The sequence below is a fragment of the Talpa europaea genome, assembly GCF_964194135.1.
Source record: "Talpa europaea genome assembly, chromosome: 6".
Lineage (NCBI taxonomy): Eukaryota > Metazoa > Chordata > Mammalia > Eulipotyphla > Talpidae > Talpa > Talpa europaea.
The window spans coordinates 99,537,432-99,555,450 of record NC_140072.1 but is presented as its reverse complement, the minus strand read 5'-3'; the positions used below and the strand labels follow the sequence as shown (position 1 = coordinate 99,555,450).

General features: G+C 35.8%; 1 protein-coding gene across 1 annotated transcript in view; it reads right to left on the bottom strand.

The window, feature by feature from the left end:
- Positions 1 to 18,019, bottom strand: part of VWA8 (von Willebrand factor A domain containing 8) — a gene marked incomplete at both ends in the record, with an annotated part of 320,923 nt that overhangs the window by 106,446 nt on the left and 196,458 nt on the right. The window contains 7 exons of the mRNA XM_084235317.1: positions 2,833 to 2,914; positions 9,558 to 9,753; positions 13,481 to 13,635; positions 13,880 to 13,989; positions 15,139 to 15,264; positions 15,684 to 15,748; positions 16,608 to 16,724. Of these exons, the coding sequence (XP_084091443.1) occupies positions 2,833 to 2,914; positions 9,558 to 9,753; positions 13,481 to 13,635; positions 13,880 to 13,989; positions 15,139 to 15,264; positions 15,684 to 15,748; positions 16,608 to 16,724 (851 nt within the window). The remainder of the gene's footprint in view (positions 1 to 2,832; positions 2,915 to 9,557; positions 9,754 to 13,480; positions 13,636 to 13,879; positions 13,990 to 15,138; positions 15,265 to 15,683; positions 15,749 to 16,607; positions 16,725 to 18,019) is intronic.

Here is an 18,019-nt window from a genome sequence, read left to right as displayed (position 1 = left end):
CCCGGTGGCACAACGGTTGAACGTTGGGTTGCGAAGCTGCCTGCAGCCTCTGCAGCGCTGATTCAATTCCCGGCTGCTCCCCGGCCACCGGAGGAGGGTCCCATATGGCGTGCAGACCTCTCCTGCCGCCCCCTGCTCCCCTCGGCAGTGTACTTTCTTCGGTCCTTCTGCCCGTTCTGCTCCCCGCTCTGGCTCTGGTGAATTCTCTCACCCTCCTGCGCTTCTGACTGTACCCAGTGCTTGTATAAATAAATAAATAAATAAATCTTAAAAAAAAAAAAGTTAAAAAAAAAGAAATATTATTATTTGTTACTCAAACAAATGGTATGTTCAAATGAGCATACAATTAATACAGAATAAGGAATTTTCCCAAATGACTGAAAGCCATTTTCTATTCAGTTGAGAAGTTTGTGGTGGTCCAAGAAGGCATACTTATATATATTGGAGTAAGTAAATCTATTTCTAAGAATAATGCTTTTATTACTCACATTTACCTGATTAAAGGGTCCTAGTAATGAAACTATGTTTCTGGGTTACTGTGTACTGCTATGCTCGGTTATTTTCTTCTGGGGGTTCTGAGGGTTTGTATAAAGGCAGCCTTCTTTGACTTTGATGTCTTTTCTCCCATTTGTATAAGTTAGTTATTGTAATTCTTTTTTTTTTTTAAAGGTTTATTTATTTATTTATACAAGCACTGGGTACAGTCAGAAGCGCGGGAGGGTGAGAGGATTCACCAGAGCCAGAGTGGAGAGCAGAACAGGCAGAGTGACCAAATATACTGCTGAGGGGAGCAGCGGGTGGCAGGAAAGGTCTGTGCGCCAAGTGGGACCCTCACCCGGGTACCAGGGATCAAACCGGTGCTGCAGAGGCTGCGGGCAGCTTCGCAACCCAGCGCTCAACCGCTGCGCCACTGGGGAGGCACTATTCTAATTCTTTTTTCCCCACCATCATGTCTTACACCCCACTTACCTTTCCTCCTTCCCCTTTCCTTCTTAGCCTCAGAATTCTCTATTTATTGTTTTTCACTAGTTTTACATAAATATTTTGCTTTGATGAATCATTTGCTATGTCCAATATTTGTCTTTGCCATTCTGATTTGCTTTACTGCACATAATGCCCTTGAATTCCTTCCATTTTACTGTAAATGGCAACATTCATCTTTCTTGTGGCTAAATAGTATTCCATTGTGTAGATATATCACATTTCTTGAGGCAATTATTTTATCAGAGAGCACTCAGATTATTTCTATATCCTAGCTACTGAAAATAATGCTGCAATAAACACTAGGGGATCTCATTTTTTGAGGTGATGGCTTTGTGTTCTTTGGATAGATGCCCAAGAGTGAGACTGCTGTGTCATATGGTATTTCCATTTTTAGTTTTTTAAGGTAATTCTAGATTGCTTTACAAAATGATTGCACCAGTTTACATTCCCAACAGTGTATGAGGGTTCCTTTTTTTCCACATCCTCTGCAACACTTTTTGGGGGGAGGGTCTTTTTAATACATGTCATTTTCATAGCTGTGACATAATTCATTGTGGCTTTAACTTATATCTCCTACATTAAAAGTGATAATGAATACTTTTCAAGTATCTATTGGTCTCTTGGAGATCTCTTCGGTGAACTGTCTGTTCAGGTCTGCTGCCCCCTTATCATTTGGGCTATTAATTTTTAAAATTGCTAAATTATGTAAGTTTTTAAGATATATATTGTGAATGTTAACCCTTTGTTGGTTGTGCACTGTGTGAATACTCTCTCTCATTCAATGGGGTGCCCTTTTAATTTACTTAAGTTTTCTTTCTCTATGTAAAAACTTTTTACATAGAGAAAGATTATTCCAATTGTTTATTTTTTGCTTTTATTTCCCTTGCTATAGGGGTTGAGTCTACAAAAACACCTATCATTGATGTCTTGAAAGATACTGCCAGTGTTTTTCCTCTATATATTTTATTGTTGCAAGTCTTATATCTAAGTTTTTAAATCCACTTAGATTTCATCTTTGTGCATGAAGTTACAGGGTGATCCAAGTTCATTCTTTACTTGTGGCTATCCAGTTTTCCCAGTACCATTGATTAAAGAGACTCTCCTTTCTGCATTGTATGGTCTTGGTTCCATTATCACAAATTAAGTATTTATTTATTACACATTTATTTCTGATTTTGATTCTATTCCATTGATTCATGTGGTTACTTACAGGTATATTGTTTTAATTACTGTTGCTCTGTAGGATAGTTTAAAGTCAGGTAAAGTGATGACTCCCTTTCTCTCCTTTTTTCTTAGGGGTATCTTTGCTATTCAAGGCTTTTCACAGCTTCATACAAATTTTAATTTTTTTCCATTTTTCAAAAAGAATATTGTTGATATTTTGATAGGGATTGCTTTACATTTATATATTACTTTCGGTAGAATAGTCATTTGAATTATATTGATTCTCCCCATCCATGACAATAACAGACGTAAAATTTATGCAATACTGAAAAGTTTCGGACAGGGGAAAACTCATCATTAGAGCCGATCAACAAAAGAGAAAGGCTTTAAGGCAGTTAGACCTATACCTATGTTACACGTGAACATTTTTCCTAAATGAAAATAAAACAGACCTCTAGTTTTTGGAACCTCCCCTTTCCCTAGGGACCACCCTGTTACATATCTATGTAATATTTGAACATTTTCCAAAATGAAAATAAAACAGCAGTAAAGCATGGGCAAGAAAAGCAAGATATAAACCAACTGCCACCGAAAATAAAAAAAGAAGCTTGTTATTTAAGGAAGCAAAAAGCAACATTTTTTTCTCTGACATATAAGCTAAGAACAAAGGTGAAAATGGATTACCTGGGGATCGGAATGTATCTGAGTTTCTTTACTTGAAGATCAGTGACTTCAATATAACCAGCTGTTTGTGGAGGAGTAACATCTGCAAATAAATAATGGCATGAGTTGACCATCAAATTACTGCACAATATCAAACTTAGACCAAAAGAAAGCAAAAATGTTGTTAAAGTGGAAAGAAGTTATCAGCAGCTTAGGGCAGAACTCTTTAAGGCCTCTTGATAATGGCCTCTGCCAAGTCCAGCCTCAAGGCTAGTCAGAGTTGTTGTTTTCTGTTAGGGTCACAGTTCTTAACTGCCAGAAAAGAATCAAAGTTCTCCTCATCATCTTTGATAGATTTTCAAGATGGGCCAATGTTTTAGCACTTATGGTTTATTTGAAAATATTTCATCATCTGTATTCTGTTTTCCTTCGTAGGAAGTCACAATGACAGTGTAATATGGTAGAATCAGCATCTACTTTGTAATCAGACTGACCTGGTGTGACTCCTGGTTCTGATCTTTCCTACTTGTGTTTTATGCCGGTTAAGTAAGTTATAACTTCTCTGAGTTCTGTTTTTGTCATTTGTAAAATGGGGACAACAGAATCTAAGCATCACAGACATGATTTTGAGCATTAGATGAATTTAGTAAATGCAAAGCACCAAAACAGCAAATTAGCTTTCATTGCACAGTTGCTGTTATTTTTAGGGTCTTGCAAGACAGAAGAAGGTGAGGTGAGGGTTTGGCAATGGGATGAAGACTGTAGGTCTTGAAGAATATGAAAATGTGGGAGAAGAAGAGGGTAAAGAGATATGGGGACCAGAGCCTTCAATTCCAATACCGAGTTGCTTCCCAGCAAATTCCAGGGGCTCACTGACTTCTGTGAACTTGAGCACCATCTCACCCTCCTCACTACTGGCTGCCACTGCCATTTTTCAGGAACTCTATGTAGTCTTTGTAGATAGTTTTAATGCTGATAACAACCAACGACTTATAATTTCTGTTTGGGAGATGAGGAAGTTGAGGTTTATAGAGGTAATATAATAATGTGACTTGCTTGAGGGAAATGCTGGAGAGTGATGCAGATGGCCTTCAAACCCAGGGCTCTGGTTCTGTAATCTAGACTCTGTCCAACACTCCACATAGCACCACTTGAGTTGGCTCTATGGCCAACAATGACTTCCAATTGCTCCATTTTACAATGTCTTGGATAATGTTTCTTTAAAAAAAAAAAATTCCCCTGCACAGAACCCAAACTTTTAAGGCTTTTGGCCTGCCTGTCTGACTCTGTCTGCCTTACTCTCTTCCTCTCCCTTACTATCTATCTACCCAGTCTGTTTTTTTAACAACTGTGATTAACATGAAATGGAGAGGATATCCGCACTGAATTTATCAAATGCAGTTTATAAAAAAAAGAAACTTGGCATTTTTATTTTATGTTTACACTTTAAGGTTTAGAGTAGGACATCTGAAAAACTCAAAACATCTCTCATTTATTCAAGAAATATGGTTGACTATGAAGTCATCAGCAGCCACTGTAGCGCGAGTTCAATCCCCAGCCAGGGAGCTAACCCACATGGCATAGCAGACCTCTCCTGTCTCTTCTGCTGCTCCCCTCAGCGGTGTATTTCAGTCAATCTGCCTTTTCTGCTCCCCACTTTGCTTCTGGTGAATCCTCTCACTCCCCCACACCTCTGGCCTACACCCCAGCTCTTGTATGTATAAATAAATACAATAAATATTTTTTAAAAATGTGGTTGAGCTTACTTTATACCAGCATTATACAGACGCTGGGAATAGAAAGAAAATAGATATGGTTCCTGTCACATCTGAGGAGACTACAGCACAAAGAGAAAAATTCCTTTAAAAAACAAACAAAACCACTGTGGGTCTTTGGGGATTTGAAAAAGACTCCAAGGTGGGAATGACAGGCCAGAGACCACTTGTGGACTGTAGAGCCAGGCAAGGAGTGATCCCAGGGGACAAAGAGGTTAGGAGGAAGGGAAGGTAATATTCAGGGATGGCAGAAGGTAAGAAGAATTACTTTGGTAATATGACCACCTAGCTGGAATGACTGTCCCTAGATGGCCATTTGTGTGAAATGAACATGTTTATCATAAGTCACGCACTGCCTGCTTTGGAAATGCTAAGGTCATTCTTGGATAAAGCTTTGCATCATGTATCATTTTTGATAGCTTCTGCTGCTAGGACCTAGCTGAAGTAGATTAAATTATTTATAGACTCAGGCTCTTTGCCCAAAATGACTAGTTATTGAAGCGCTTGGAATATCTAGAGATCCCTCACTAGCCAACTTACATTTTGGCATGCCACTTATAGTCATTATTTTAAAAATAAGTAGTAGTATTAAGTTGAGCTATTGCCATCAGCACTTTTAGATTGCCTGTGAAAGCAAAGTAAGTCAACTTTATTTAGAATACCTTTTTCCTACATCTTTCTTTTCTTTCATTGTGCAAATTAATTCCATGGCATAAAGAGGGTGAGAAAATGTAATAATGGCTGTGTCTATTTCAGGAAGGAGAAAGCAAGAATTTTACTCTTGGTGCTAAAAAATATTTTCACATATCACAAAAGGCAATTTGTGGATATAAGCACTTCAATAATATACTAAGGGTGGTGGTAGTGGTGACAGTAACAGTAAACACTTGAAAAATAATCAGAATTGATGTTTACTGATTTGAAAATAAGTCATCTCAGGATATATGATTGAATTAAGGAAGTAAAGATGACGGCTAGATTTTCCTCCAAACTTAGCCAAATCCTCGTCTATCCACTTTAAAGGTTTCAACACTGTAAAGACTCAGTAAATTTCCATTACATTTATAATCCAGGTGGATTTCAAAGATACATATAAATTACATTTAGGGATTAGTTCACTAATGATTAAGGAAAGTCATGCGGCAGTGTTTACTGCACAGTACCCCCACAGTGGGACAGCTGACACGCACAGTGCCAAGGTTAGGGGCGGATGAAAACTGTTAGCAGCACAACCAAGAACAGAGGGAAAATGAAACTATATTTAAAAATTCACTAGTATTTTGATACTAGTAGTTTGATGTACACCTGCTAATCACTTATCTTTTGCACTCTGCCTGTGTTCACTGATTAAAAGAGTGATGAGTGCTCTATGGTCATGCTGATACCAAATATTTGAATGTATTTAAAGTTCTAAAAACAGTGTCCTGCTTTTAATCAAGGGACATTATTTTGTGTTTATAGAGCTAAGGCCTGTGATTAAAAAAAAAAAACAAAACCAAAATGCTAATATTTAACTAGAAGAAAAACAATCAGAAAAAAGGAGTAAATATATTTCCATCTGCCTTAAACAAAAGTTATACCATCTTTGTGAAAACCAACAGGAGATAGGCTTTATATTATAGTTTCTACTGATTTTCTTCAATAAAATGTGATAGGCATTAGTTCCTGATTAATCAAATGGTTGGATTCTATTTACTAAAAAAAAAATCAATTTAGTTGATTTTCATGAGAGAGAGACTTAGATTTCATAGACACATAACTCAAAGAGTCAAACAGTTTGAAAAAGAAAACAGTCCCTGTTTTACTTCTCTAATCCCTCATCGACTCTTCCTGGGGATACTTTCAACTTTTGAATCTGATTTTTTTAGGTTTCACCTTCATCCTTAAGGTGCTGACTTGATGTCTAAGCTATAGGCATTACTTACTGATTTCTCACCATGTAATATCAGAGTTTTATTCTTTTGTCTACTCATTCCTGCCTGACACTTCATTTTCTTATCCCCCAATATATTTATATGATAATTTTAGTTAGATTAACATCCAATGCTTATATTAGGAGTATATAAATGCTATTCATAGCTGGGCTATGTCTTACAGTGTTAGTGCTTTTTCTTTCCTGTACAACTTTTTCTTTTTTATGTTTTCTTGGCTTAGTTTTTCACATACTTAGTATAGACTCATCCTAAAAGTGCCCTTGTCAAAATCTTTAAATATGTTCACATAGATCAGGTTTATTGATCCAATCTATGGACACTGGAGGCATCTCTTCTGAAATATTCTCATCTGTTCTAATTCAACCAGTTGATTCCCTAGGCTGATGTACAGCTATCATCCTGGGATCCCTCTTTATAATTCTCCTGAGATTTCTTTTTAAAGCCCCTATTTTTAAAATTCTTCCTATGTGCCAGAAACTGTTCTAAGAATTTTATATATGTTTATAATATTTAAAGGACCACTATTTAAACAAATGAGGGGAAATAAAACTTCTAATAACCAAAAGAAAAATGGCACATGTACATAGGCAATTCTCACAAAGGTAAATCACAATATATGAAGATATGTTCAAACTTAGTAGTTCTCTGATACAGGGAAAGGCAAAGTGAAACCATAGTAAAGTGTCTAACTCCTACAAGAAAAGATAAAGATAGAAAGCACCAGGATTTTTTTTTTTAATGCTGCTGGAACAACTTATTTGGGAAATAATCTGGTAATTCTACCCCATAGTCTGTCAACACATACACAAGGAAACTGGTACAAAATATTCACAGCTCATTACTTATAAAAGCAAAAATTGGTAAGTACCTAATGCACACCAACAAAGAACTGATGAAAAAATTGCCAATAGTACAGGAGTGAAAGGGAAGCGGAGCTGTGAGTGGGGATGACAAAGATTCTCTGCTTAACCAAACTCTAATCAGGTTCTTTTGGATCCACTTCCCACCTCAGTTCCAATTTTTTGGGTTTCTGTGTTCATATCTGTATTGCCCAATTTTAGGAAGAGTTCTGCTAAATTAACTTAACCCCACTCTCAAAATGTGATCATGCGCGATATCTGATCAGACTCTTCTTCAGGTCATGTCTGGTCACTCTAGCCTGCCTTCCTCAAGAAATCTGTAGGTCAATTTAGCCAGAATCTTTCCTTATTCCTGATTTCCTCTTACGACTTTTCCAACTTCTTATCTCCACCAACAACATTGGAGGCTCCGTACAACCAGATTTTAAGACTTACTGTAAACTATAAAGCTGGAAAACTAATAGAGTGTGATAGTAGTGAAGGTATAGATATGAGAATAATGGATCACAACAGAAAATTCAGAAGTAGACTCAAACATATGTGGTCTGTTGATTTTCAGCAAAGATCTAAAGTTAACTCAGTGGGGCCTCCTTGATGGCGCAGGGGTTGAGCGCTGGTTTGCAAAGCTGCCCGCAGCCTCTGTGGCGCCGGTTCGATCCCCGGCCGCTCCCTGGCCACCGGAGGAGGGTCCCGCATGGCGCGCAGACTTTTCCTGCCGCCTGCTGCTCCCCTCAGCAGTGTACTTCGGTCCTTCTGCCTGCTCTGCTCCCCTCTCTGGCTCTGGTGAATTCTCTCAGCCTCCTGCGCTTCTGACTGTACCCAGTGCTTGTATGTATGTATGTATGTATAAATAAATAAATAAATCTTTAAAAAAAAAAAATAAAGTTAACTCAATGGAAAAAGGACAGACTTTTCAGCAACTGGTTCTGGAACAATATTTCCATGCAAAAACAGTGAGTCTCAATACATATCTTGTACCATATAAAAATTAAATAAAAATAGAGCATAAGTCTAAATGTAAAATCCACAACTATACTATTTCTAGAAAAAAATAAATGAGATTATAGCTTCATCAAAATGCAAGAAAATTCTGATATTGGACTTATATTGACACTCAAAATCCCTTCAAAGGAAAACGACACAATTTAAGAAAAGGGTATATGCTCCAAAGAGACATTTCACTGAAGAAAATACACCTAACAAGATGTTCAACATCATAATGTATTAGGGAAAGACGCAAATTAAAATCATAATGAGCTATCACTGTATACCTATTGGAAGGTGGAAAAACGGACAATACCAAGTCCTGGCAAGGAGGCAGAGCAAGTGAACTCTCATTTCACTGCTGACAAGAAGCCAGAAAAGTATTGTCACTTTGGAAAACAATTTGGCAATCTTTTCATGTCATTAAAATGTCATTCCTAGATATTTATCCAAATGAAACAAAAATTTATGTTACTTAAAAATTTGTAGACAAATGTCCATAGTGATCTTATTTGTCATTACCAAAAAGTGGAAACAACCCAAATATCTATCAAATGACAAAATGGAGATTTGAAGACTAAAAGAATTTACACAAGTGATCAATGTAGAATCTGGCATACAGTAAATAATAAATATCAGTTGGCTTTGAGAGCACTGATAACTGAATCAGCCTGCATAAGCCCTGGTGTTTAGTCACAGGAGTGTAAGACAAAAGTCAGGCCTAATTTTCTATGCCTAGCATACTCATGTGTCCACTTGAAGGTAAGGATACATTCTAAAAGATATATCGTTAGGGGATTTTGTCATCATATGAATGTCATAGAGTATAATTACACAAACCTAGATGGTATATGGCCTATTCTCCTCCTAGCTTATATGGTTAGCCTAGTGGGACCACTGTCATATGTGAGGTCTGCTATTGAACAGCACAGCATTAAGCAATACATGATTGTATTCCAGTAATTTTTAAATGTCTCTTTGAGAGCATATTCTAGGTAAATGCATTGTATTGATTTTAATACTAATGACTGAGTTCTAATAGCAATGACTACAGCCACATTCAGCAAAAACTTCTGAGGTCTTTTCAGCTACTTCTAGACCATTTTAGTTATCCACACTTATAAATATAGGATGATAATGATAAATTAAATATTCCTACCAAAAGAATTACCTCTAACCACTGTGTTTCTTACCTTTTGGGTAGATATCTTTTAGAGGAACTTCTCCTGGAGGCACAATCCTGACTATCTGATTAGTATCCAAAAGAGTCACACAATTGCTCTGTTTTGCAGTTCCATTTTTCTTCTTTCCTCCATAGAATACTGTATCAGTGATTCCTGCTTTATGTAAAGATGATGGCCTTTTCCAAGAATAAACTTCACTGGGTGACTGGATAAAAAGAGATTAAAATACTACATAAAATATTCACCCCAACCTTTATAATGCACCCCTTTAAGCGAATGCCAGTGGTAAATTTGTATTTCACAAGTATAAGAAAATCAAATTATTCCCTAACCTTTTAAAATTTGGTACATTCATACTTTTCTTTTTCACATTTAAATGCTTAACCCATCAAAAATTTATTTTTGTTTATGGTATGAGGCAGGAATCCATGTTTATCCTTTTTTCACATGGGTAGGTAGTTGTCCAGATACAATTAACCTTTTTCTACTGATATGCAATGCTATTATATAAAGATATATAAAGACAGTAGAACTGTCTTTAGATAGAATGATCTTTAATTAAAGACTTTAGTTAAAAAAAGACTTTAATTAAAAAAATTAAAAGTAGAACTACCATATTATCCAACAATTCCACTTCTGAAGAAAATAAAAACATTAATTCCAGAAGTCACCTGCACCCTCATGTTCATGACAGCATTATTTATAATAGCCAAAACATAGAAATAACCAAAGTATCCATCAGTGAATGAATGGATAAAAAAGTGATGTTTATTTTCAATGGAATATTATTCAGCCATAAAAGAATGACATGTTGCCATGTGCAACATAGATGACACTTCTGTTAAGTGAAATGTCACATAAAGAAAATAAGTATCTTATGATACCACTTATGTGTGAAATCTAAAAAAAACAACAAACCAAGCTCATAGTTTGAGAACGGATTAGTGGTAATCAGAGGAGGGGATGGGAGGAGGGCAAAATGATGGAGGTCAAAAGGTGCAAACTTCTAATTATTTAAAAAAATTAGTTATGCTGATGTAAAGTATAGCATGGTGACTACGGTTAATGATACTGTTTCACATATTTGAATGTTGCTAAAGAGTAGATTAAAAGTTTTTATCATGAGGAAACAATTTGTAACATATATGATGAATAAAATTAGCTAAATTTATTGTGGTGATCATTTCACAACATATACAAATATTGAATTATTATATTGTATACCTGAAACTAATATGTTATATAGTAATTATACCTAAAAAAAGTGAGAGGGCAGATATAAAACAAAAAACAATAAAACACAGTTCTATAAATGGATGCATCAGTTTCTTGCCATCCCAAGGTCCTCTTTGGTGGAGTATCTGTTCAAGCTTTTTACTACTTTTTCCTATACCTATATATTTATTTATGCATATCCAATTTTATTTCCAGAGCTATTTGAATACATTGAAAACTATGAGTTCACATAAATAACCCAACAACTATAGGGGCTATTCTGATTTTTTTTCTTTTTGTATCTGTAACTCCCTTCTTCAACACTGAGTAATCTTGACTTCATTACCCTTATTATTATTACTTTCTTGCTCAGTTCCACCATATGTGATTCATTTCCCAACTCCAATACTAACTTTCCCTCTTTGGCACATGTCATCTTCATTCTATCAACCCTGATAGCCTACAATGAGCTCTGCTCATATAAGGACACCTTCCTCACCTTACTTGTGCCCTCACATCCCACAGAAGATTGCCTCTTCACAGGCAAACATCTTTTTTCTACTTTGACTTGGTTCACATTACCAGTGGTTACCTCTTCCCCCACCAAGGATGTCCTTACCTTCTCAGGTTCTGACACCTCACCCTGGGCTACTGCTAGGCCATAATTATATTGGATAATTTGACTTACTATTGAGTTTTAAGAAATCTTCATATATTCTAGACACATTGTTGGACATGTGATTTGCAAATAGTTTCACTCAGCCTATAGATTGTCTTTTATTTGCTTAACAGTGTCTTTTACAGAGTTCACTTTTTTTTTTAAAGATTTATTTACTTATTTATACAAGCACTGGGTACAGTCAGAAGCGTGGGAGGGTGAGAGAATTCACCAGAGCCAGAGCGGGGAACAGAGCAGGCAGAAGGACCGAAGTACACTGCTGAGGGGAGCAGCAGGCGGCAGGAGAGGTCTGCGCGCCATGTGGGACCCTCCTCCGGTGGCCGGGGAGCAGCCGAGGATGGAACTGGCACTGCAGAGGCTGCGGGCAGCTTCGCAACCCAGCGCTCAACCGCTGCACCATCAGGGAGGCCCAGAGTTCATGTTTTTAATTTTGAAGAAATTCAATTTATCAATGTTTCCTTCATGGATCATATTTAAGATAATCAGTGTAATGTTTACCAGAAGGCCTTTTATTTGGATATTTTTCTGGTTTTCTAGAGATGAGCCTGTAGTTCTTCCCTGTTATTGTTGCTTTTCTTTTGCTGCATCCCAAAGAATTTGGTATGTGGTATTTTTTATATTATTTATTTATTTTAACATTTATAATTTTTTTTTTACATTTTTTGGACAATATTTGCTATCCCCCACCCTCTCAGATTGAATCCCCCTAGAATTTCCTTCCCCAAGGCACTCATGCACCATCACCACAGTTCCCTGTGCTCCTGACTCCCTCCCTCTCACCCTTTCTCTCCTCTTCCCCTGCAGTATGTCTCTAGTTTATAATTGTCTGTTTTTGCTTTGTTGTGGTTTGTACTGTTATTATTATTATTATTTACACTGATGTCTTATTTGGTTCCCCTATATTCCTGTTATAAGTGAAACCATCCGATATTTTTCTTTTTTCCTTCTGGCTTATTTCACTGAGCATAATTCCTTCTAGCTCCATCCACATTGCTGTGAATGGCATGAGTTTATCTTTTTGATGGCTGAATAATATTCCATTGTGTACAAATGCCACATCTTCTTGATCCAGTCATCTATTTTTGGGTGTGGTATTTTTCATTGTCATTCATCTCTAGATACATTTTGGTTTCTTCTTTGATTTCTCTGGTGACCCAATAGTTGTTTAGTAGCATGTTTATATATTAATTCCCTTATATATACAATCTTCCATTTTTCTTCTTGTATTTAATATCATTGTAGTATCATTTAATATCAATGATATCATTATAATAATATAATATAATATCAATGATATCATGTAGTATCAATGATATCATGTAATATCATTGATCCTTATATTTTGATTTTATTAATAATTTATTAAGATTTATTAGTTTATTAGTTTGTGTCTCAACATGAGATCTATCCTTGAGAATGTTCTCCATATGTACTTGAAAAGAATGTATATTATTCTGCTTTTGAACACAACTGTTCAGTATATATTTACTTTCTCCATGTGGTCTAATGTATCATTTGAGGAATCACCATTTATAGTATAATTACTTATATGGTAAGTCAGAGCAAAACTCAGGAAAGTAAACTGAAGTCCATGAGTTTTGAAAAATTTACACTATAGTAATAGTTATAATAGACTCCAATAAACACCTTAAAAATTCTGTAAGTCATGTTATTTTAATAGTCTCAAATTGTTCCTCTGACAAATTATACACACACATTAAGACAACATGATATAAAATCACTACTAGTGGGTTAAGCATTTAACTGTTTCTCCTGAACTCCCATGTATGAAGAATACAGGTTTTCCCTTACTAAATTATATAATTACATTACACTTCTAATGTTAATTTTTAAAAAGCAATGGAACTCCATAGGCAGAATACTTTTTAAATGACTTACTTGGAACTCAGACTTGATTTGAAATGTATACCAGATTATCATTACATTTTTTTATTACCCCCCTAATCGGAATGATAGATTATAAGCCAAATTGAGGGGACAAAATATTTATTCAACAACTTAAAAAACAGATGCTTACCATGAGATCTGGAAAACCAATGACAATTGTAGCATAATTTTGCTCATCTGAGAGAATTCGGTTAGGAGAAGCAATCTTTTGTCCCACAGCTGAACTTAGATTTTCAGATGACAGTTGATCACTTGAAATTGTATGAGGTATGCTGAAATCTGCTTCTGAAGAGCATCAGAGAAACATTAGACACCATATTCTTCTAAAAATATTCTAAGAAGTAATTTTTGCATGATTTCATTCTCATCAACTCAAAAAGAAAAACTCAAGTTAAAAAAAAGAGAAAGATATTTAAGGCCCTTTGAGAAAACTCAGTTTTTACAACCATGGCATCTTCCAAGGTAATTTCAAGTATATATGGAATTCAAAATTTTATTAGCAATAAGTATTATCATAATTTGTATTTACCTTGTGTAACTCCAAATCCTGTGCTAGGAGGCTCCTCTTTCAACAAATACAACTGGCAGATGCCACTATCCTCAGATTCGATGTGTGCAGGCTTAGTTAAAAGATATTTCCTGCAAACAACAAAAACATCTAAGTGAAAGTTTTTCTTTTTCTAATAATCACGAGACCAGAATGGGGAAAATCAGATTTTCTTTTCCTTCAAAGCCTCTATTATGTAATTTTCAGTGTCAGATTTTATCATGAATTAGCAAGTGGCTTCTCAACACTGTGTATAAAGAACAGAGAATAGTAAGAATTCTCTGTAATAAATTGTGAACTAAATGTAATAAATGTGAGCAGTAATAAATGTAAACAAAAAATCCAACACTTCATATAAGAGGAAGGGCTGTACAAAAAAAAGGGGACAAAAAGCAACTCCAATAGGACATATCCTAATTATCATGGAGCCTGCTGTGATAAGACTTTATGATCATTAGTAAGTGGAAGTCTGATTTCTGATTTGTGATCAGTTAAGGGACAGATTTCTGCACCACCATAAACCAATCTATTTATTTTTTAAGATTTCTAAAATAGGGTGTATAAAAAGCCAGAAATCTTTTGCAGTAGGCTACTTCTGTGTGTTGCTGAGGGGCAGAGACAGTCTGCATTTAGCTGTAGATGTGACAGTACAGAGAGGAGGGATTCAAAGTTCACTATGTACCCTATTTATATCATGTGTGCATAATATCCCTTTCATGGGGCAATGTACAGTCCAATGGTGGAGGGGGGGAGAAGACAAAACAAACATAAATAGAATCAAATGAAAATACACAGGATAAAAAAAGAAGAAACTTTTAAGGGTAGATTCCTTGAAGTTATATTAAAAAAAACCCACAAAAAATCACTAGCTTTAGGATGGAGAATGTGATCCTTTTAAGAGAAAATAAACTGTAAATCTACTTTGAAGCATCTCTGTTTTGTCAATTCAGTGAATTCTCAATGTGCTAACAGAAAAGAGCCCGAGGAAATATGGATCATACATAAAAGTCATTATACTTTTACTGTTAATTACAATGTCATTCTCTGAAAGACTTTTACTCTGTGAAGTCACATTTGATTTATTTTAGTCCCCCAACCTAGCCTTTCTTCTAACTTTCACCTATAGAGTACCTGCCAAATACAGTTAATATTAAAGACAGACACAGGAAGACAGTAAGGATGTAGGATAATTGATATATTAGGTTGAGTTATAGCACATGATACTGTGTTGATTCACCCACTGATTTGTTTTGTTCTCCACTAGAAGCCATTTGTCCTCTGCCACGAGAAAAACTGTCTTGAGGTTGATGGGAAGTGAGATGGTGTGAGTTCGCCCTTCTAGGACATCAAGCACAGTCAGGCTGTTCCTGCAAAAGGAGAAGAAAACTATCTGAAATGGTGAGGATAGTGGCTGAGTAACCATGGCATAATTATTTTGTGAATTCTTATGCAACTTTAAAAAGAATGTTTCGAAGACTAAGTAATAATATAGAAAAATGTTAACTGAGAAGACATGCACAGATTCTAAACTATGAAAGAGTGTGCATAAGAAGGAGTAACAGAAAGGGAAAGCTGCCATTCTAGAAGTGATTGTATTCTGGAGTAATGAACACTATTATTTCTCAAGTTTATTTTTCAGTGTTCTACAATGTGGGATGAGTTATTTTATAATAAAACATTTATAATTTGCTTACATTTGTTTTATAACAAACAAGTATAATTAGAAGATGAAATGGAGTGGACAAAATAAGAACCTAGTTTAAATGTTCTACAATGAAGAGCTCACCCTTTTTCTTTGTAGAATACTAGCCAGTTTTGGTGTGAAAATTCTTTACACATTTTGTAAGTTTCCTAAAGACAAAACAAAACAAATGTTTCATATTAAATGTGTCAGATACAATCATATCTCTTTAGCTGCTTTCTCTCAAAGTTCTTGAATGTGTAAGACATGTAATACTCTAAGAAGCTACACTTTACCTACTTTAAAACTCTTATGGTAACACGGATTTAAGTATGTTTCTAAATTTACTGCAAACCACACACTAAAACCCCTTCAGAATAAAACTTTTAAAAATAATGCTAAATTCTATTTAGAAATAAACATGTTATCTGATGAATAAATACACAGGAAATATTTTCTTTCTTAGATTTGGATAATTTATTTGAAAAATCCTTTCCATCACTTTGAAGACCTAAGTATGTTGTTGTGCAGGACACAATATATTTTATATCCTTTACCTTTTCCTAAATGGCAGAATAAATTCTCTTGTGTTGACCTAAAATATTTTGTAGTTTAATAAAATAAATTTAGTAGATACAATCAGGAGTTACACTTATGGATTTAGCCTATAAGTTCAAAACATTAACATACATATTGAACTAGGAAACTGGTTAAAGTGACTGCATGATTAGGAATTTGTCACCAATATCACACTCACATAGCTCATGGTGTTCTACTATTATTAGTTCAGTTCTGACAATTCTTTATGTATGTGTGACAATTCTTTATGTATGTGTTCTGACAATTCTACTAGTATTCTATATATGTGTATCTGTATCTATTTTCATCATGCTAAAATCTACAAATGCATATTAAGAGAAATCTTATTGAAAATAAGGCACAGAAAGGGATGGGCAGGCATGCATCTTTATGGTTAGAAAGTCATAGAAAATACTTGGCAATTTGCTCAACAAGATTAGTATTCCTTACAATTTCCTGCTGGAACCTGTTCCACCCAGAAGGTTTCTTGGATGTCATCTCTTCTGAAGGGAGGATGAGACGACGAAGGGTTTGGTTGGTGGTGTCTAGCAATAGGATGATATTGCTCTGCAAATAAAGATAACAGTGAAAAGCTCAAGATTTGATCCTATTTTTAAAAAGCAGAAACCTCTTGGCAACCTGGGAGTAAAGGTTATAATGATAAACTAAAGGGAAGCCAACAAAGTTGAGATATTTTAGGGATACCATGAAGATATGAAATGATTTTCCTTAATAGAGAATTTAAAGTTTTAGACAGTTTTATGAAGATATTTCTATATCTGTAGTGCATAAAGTATCTTTTAGAAGATTTTATCTTAAACTTCTAAATCTAGGCTACCTTAACCATAATTCTGTTTTATTATCAGTAATGAGGCAATTAAGAGATTTGTGATCTTTATTTTTTTTTTTTTTAAGATTTATTTTTATAAGCACTGGGTACAGTGAGAAGCGCGGGAGGGTGAGAGAATTCACCAGAGCCAGAGCAGGGAGCAGAGCAGGCAGAAGGACCAAAGTACACTGCTGAGGGGAGCAGCAGGCGGCAGGAGAGGTCTGCGCGCCATGTGGGACCCTCCTCCAGGGCCAGGAAGCAGCCGGGGATTGAACCGGCGCTTCAGAGGCTGCAGGCAGCTTCGCAACCCAGTGCTCAACCACTGCGCCACCGGGGAGGCCCGAGATTTGTGATCTTTAAAAGCCCATTTACTTGTCTCAAAATTATATTTCCTCAAAAATAAAAGAAGTTTCTGTTGAAAACTCTCTAATATCATGCATAATTAGATCCCATGTATTCTTTTCACTAATTCAGGTATAATTCAGAAGATATGTACACGATAAAAAGATAGATGAGCAAGAAAATATCAAGAACCTAGCTAGTGGGCCTCTCTAGTGGTGCAGCAGGTTGAGTGCTGCGCTGTGAAGCTGTCCACAGCCTCTGCAGCCTGGGTTCGATTCCTGGCCAGCCAGGGAGATACCCACATGGTGTGGCAGACCTCTCCTGTCTGGTCTGCTGCTCCCCTCAGCAGGGTATTTCAGTCAATCTGTCTGTTCGGCTCCCTGCTCTGTCTCTGGTGAATCCTCTCACCCGCCTGCACATCTGGCCTGTACCCTGGTTCTTGTATGCATAAATATATCTTTAAAAAAAGAACCTACCTAATAATGAGTGTTTCTTAGTGAAAGCTTCATTCACTAAGCTTTAAGAACTTTTAAAGCTTGCGCTAGATTTCTCCAGCATTGTTAATTACAGATATGCAAATGAAGTAATAGTTGCCCAATAATTTAAATATTTTAAAATAAACTTTAAGCATTACAATAGCACCAAAAAAACCATGAAATACGTTAAAATTGAGAAAGTCAGAAAAGAAGTA